This window comes from Chenopodium quinoa, unplaced genomic scaffold, assembly GCF_001683475.1.
Source record: "Chenopodium quinoa cultivar QQ74 unplaced genomic scaffold, ASM168347v1, whole genome shotgun sequence".
Classification (NCBI taxonomy): domain Eukaryota; kingdom Viridiplantae; phylum Streptophyta; class Magnoliopsida; order Caryophyllales; family Amaranthaceae; genus Chenopodium; species Chenopodium quinoa.
Window position 1 is genome coordinate 1,364,428 of NW_018745174.1, and position 3,078 is coordinate 1,367,505.

At 30.8% G+C, this 3,078-nt stretch overlaps 1 protein-coding gene across 1 annotated transcript; it reads right to left on the bottom strand.

The window, feature by feature from the left end:
• Window positions 1–386: 386 nt before the first annotated feature.
• Window positions 387–1,865, bottom strand: LOC110710630 (transcription factor ORG2-like). Its single transcript, XM_021888956.1, has 3 exons — window positions 1,438–1,865; window positions 937–1,308; window positions 387–479 (listed from the first exon to the last, which is right to left on the bottom strand). Exons 1-3 carry the CDS (start codon window positions 1,759–1,761, stop codon window positions 387–389), a joined length of 789 nt encoding a protein of 262 aa, XP_021744648.1. The 5' UTR covers window positions 1,762–1,865.
• Between the last annotated feature and the right edge of the window lie 1,213 nt (window positions 1,866–3,078).

The window sequence follows — 3,078 nt, forward strand, 5'->3', positions numbered from 1 at the left end:
ACTTGTGCTAGTTTAGATTTAGAACACTTTTATTTAAATCATTTCATTTCATTGAAGTATTGCATATCCTTCCTATAATGATGATTTTCTCTCTAGTTCTCTTTAAAATTTGTGATACGATACGTATTTACAATGATAGTCTTAACGTACTTACCAAATAATAGTGTGACGTAATCTTATACAACAACGATTTAAGATAATAACTATACGTAGATATGTGTATGAACATATATGATTATACGAAGTATATGTATTAACGCATGATCAAGATTAAATCTATCAAAACTCTGGCAAAATGATTTTGATAGTGATCGACAATAATGTACAAATAGCTAGATGTTTAAAGGACCAAATTGGATTTTAAGACCGTTCCTTTGTTGCATACACTAATAATACGCTTGCATATGCTTTTGCTCCTTAAGCAAGGACATCAACACTTCATTTAAATTTTCGAACTTTGCGGTATAGTTTCCTCCCATCTGTTACATAAACATGTATAAATCTTAGAGCTTGTACACAAAAAAAATATCTATCTATCTATATATATAATTATAGCAGTTACGTAGAAATAAAAATTGTGATTAGAGAATTATCAACTTCTTGAAAAGGACGCTTGTTTTATATTATTACAATAATTGATATCCTACATGCTTGTATTAGGTGTTCTAGTTTTAAGATGAGACCCGAAACCAATGAAATAAAGTTGATTCTTTTATTCGATAAATCATTAGTTTGTAATATACGAAGTTTAAATTTAACCAATTAATCATTTTGACATATACACGACACAAAATCTTACGCGGTAAAGTCAAATATTTTACAATCAAATTATTACGGAGTACCAAGAAAGAGTGACAATGTAGCATGAAGAAAAGTACGTCAAATCAAAATAATAATATAGAATTATTGAGAACGATCGATGCAACGAACACTTACCCATAAATGAATATTGTAAAAAGTCCTTCCTCCAAAAGAATGAAAAGAAGAAATATCAATAACAAGATAACCCTTCTTCTCAAGCAAATCAAGCACTTCATATAATGATATTCTCTCAAATGCTGAAATTTGGATAACCATTTCTTTATCGCCCAATTTATTCGAAGAAATCGAACACGAAATTGTATCCTTAATCATACAATTTTTCATGGGTTTTTCCTCTTGAACATTATTTTCCAATGCATTTCCTTGAATTGCTGATATTTTTGATAAAAGTTCTTCCTTTTTACAAATTAATTTCTCCACTTCTTTTTGTAATTCGGGTATGTACTCAACCACACGTACAACTGTCCCTGGAATACTTAATTTCTTCTGTAATAAAAAAAAAAATGGATAATTAGTAATTAGCAATTAAATGACGAATTAATACAAATCGTGAAAAAATAAAGATTTAAGACCAAAAATTAAGATTATAAGAGACTAATAGTAATTATTACGTACCTTATGATCAGAAGAAGGAAGTAAAGCACGTAGAGATGAATACAAGTTGCTAATCTTCTTTCTTCGAACGCGTTCGCTTGCATTATGACTAAGTTTCTTAGATAACACAGGGTTAATATCAAATTGATGATCGGTTGAGCTTGTATCTTGTGGCAATTCGCTACGCTTAACATGATCATACACTTGAAATTGGTAATCTTGAGATTGAGAAGATGAAAAATTAAGAAGAAATACAGCATCTAAGTCAACATTATTAAAACCTTGGTTTGTACCTAATTCTATGGGATATTCCCATCCTAAATAAGTAGGGCAAATGGAAGACATTATTTCGATTCGAATAATAATTATGTAGAGTAATTTGGTGGAATTCCTTCAAAGTTCTAATTAACTTTATTTGGATTTGATTCCTTGGCAAGAGACAAAGTATTTTGAGCTCTACCTTCACTTGGATATATATATGTATGTACATTTAGATCTTCTCTAATACAACATATTTATAGGTGTAATATATACGTGTATGGATGATGTATGTCCCTTAAATATTTTGTAAAATTGACATCTTTGAAATTTGCATAATTAAATAAATAAGGTTTACAATATACTACATACTTCATTGTTTTTTAATCGTAAATTCATAATGGTGGAGATTTCACACTTACCCATGTACATTCTAAACTTAAATATTCTAAGTTGTATTGTAGTAGAAATTATGAAAAATTGATACTATAAAAAGTGTATTTCGCGACAATTAACAAATCTGAAGATCCTACATGACTAAATTTTTTCCAACAAATAAGTGTGTGTGAATAGTGTAAAATTCCAAACGTTGCGTTATAAAAAAAAATGGAGAAAGTGCAAGCTAAACCACTAAGGTCCTATTTTAAAACTTAATTAACTTAAACTCGATTGATTTGTAGTGCTAAGGATGCTATTGCGTTGCTAAAGCAGATTCAGGCGTTCGCTAAGACTTTGGATATTGGTGCTCGTGCAACTACTCACATCTTCAGTAGGATCGGGTTCACTATAGCTAGAGGGGTGGGGCCCAGATTGTATCTCGGCTCCCCACTTATAAATTAATTGACTTTGTAGGTTTTTTGATATTTTTATAATAATACTAATAGTAATACTAATAATAATAATTGATAGAGTATAAAACATATTCCTGGGCCTCAACCATAAGCTTAAGCTTTTGGTTGAGTTGGTCCTTTAACATGGTATCAGAGCCAGCGTGACACAAAGGTCACGGGTTCGAATCTCATCCATCCCCCACTTTCAAGTGGAATATTAAGCGCAGGGTATGTGGAGGGCCCATGCTGCATCCACACTTCTAGCCCAACGGGCTCTCGTGTGAGGGGGCGTGATAGAGTATAAAACATATTCCTGGGCCTCAACCATCAGCTTAATCTTTTGGTTGAGTTGGTCCTTTAACAATAATAATAATAATAATAATAATAATAATAATAATAAAATTATATAAATGAACTGAAGTAAATGGAACTAACAAAAACCATCTCTTTTTTTGACACAAACAGAAACCATCTCACAACCTACTAAACAAACAATATACAATATCCTACCAATCAACTAAACAAACATACATAATCCTACCAATCATATAGAATTAAAGATTAGTGTGCTCTT

Bases quoted from the DNA above. Each gene is read 5' to 3' on its own strand.
- LOC110710630 (XM_021888956.1), bottom strand. From the start codon at position 1,761: ATGTCTTCCATTTGCCCTACTTATTTAGGATGGGAATATCCCATAGAA. The intron at 1,309-1,437 runs GTACGTAATAAT...TTTTTATTACAG, and splicing joins TTCCTTCTTCTGATCATAAG to AAGAAATTAAGTATTCCAGG. The intron at 480-936 runs GTAAGTGTTCGT...TTTATGTAACAG, and splicing joins TTTACAATATTCATTTATGG to ATGGGAGGAAACTATACCGC.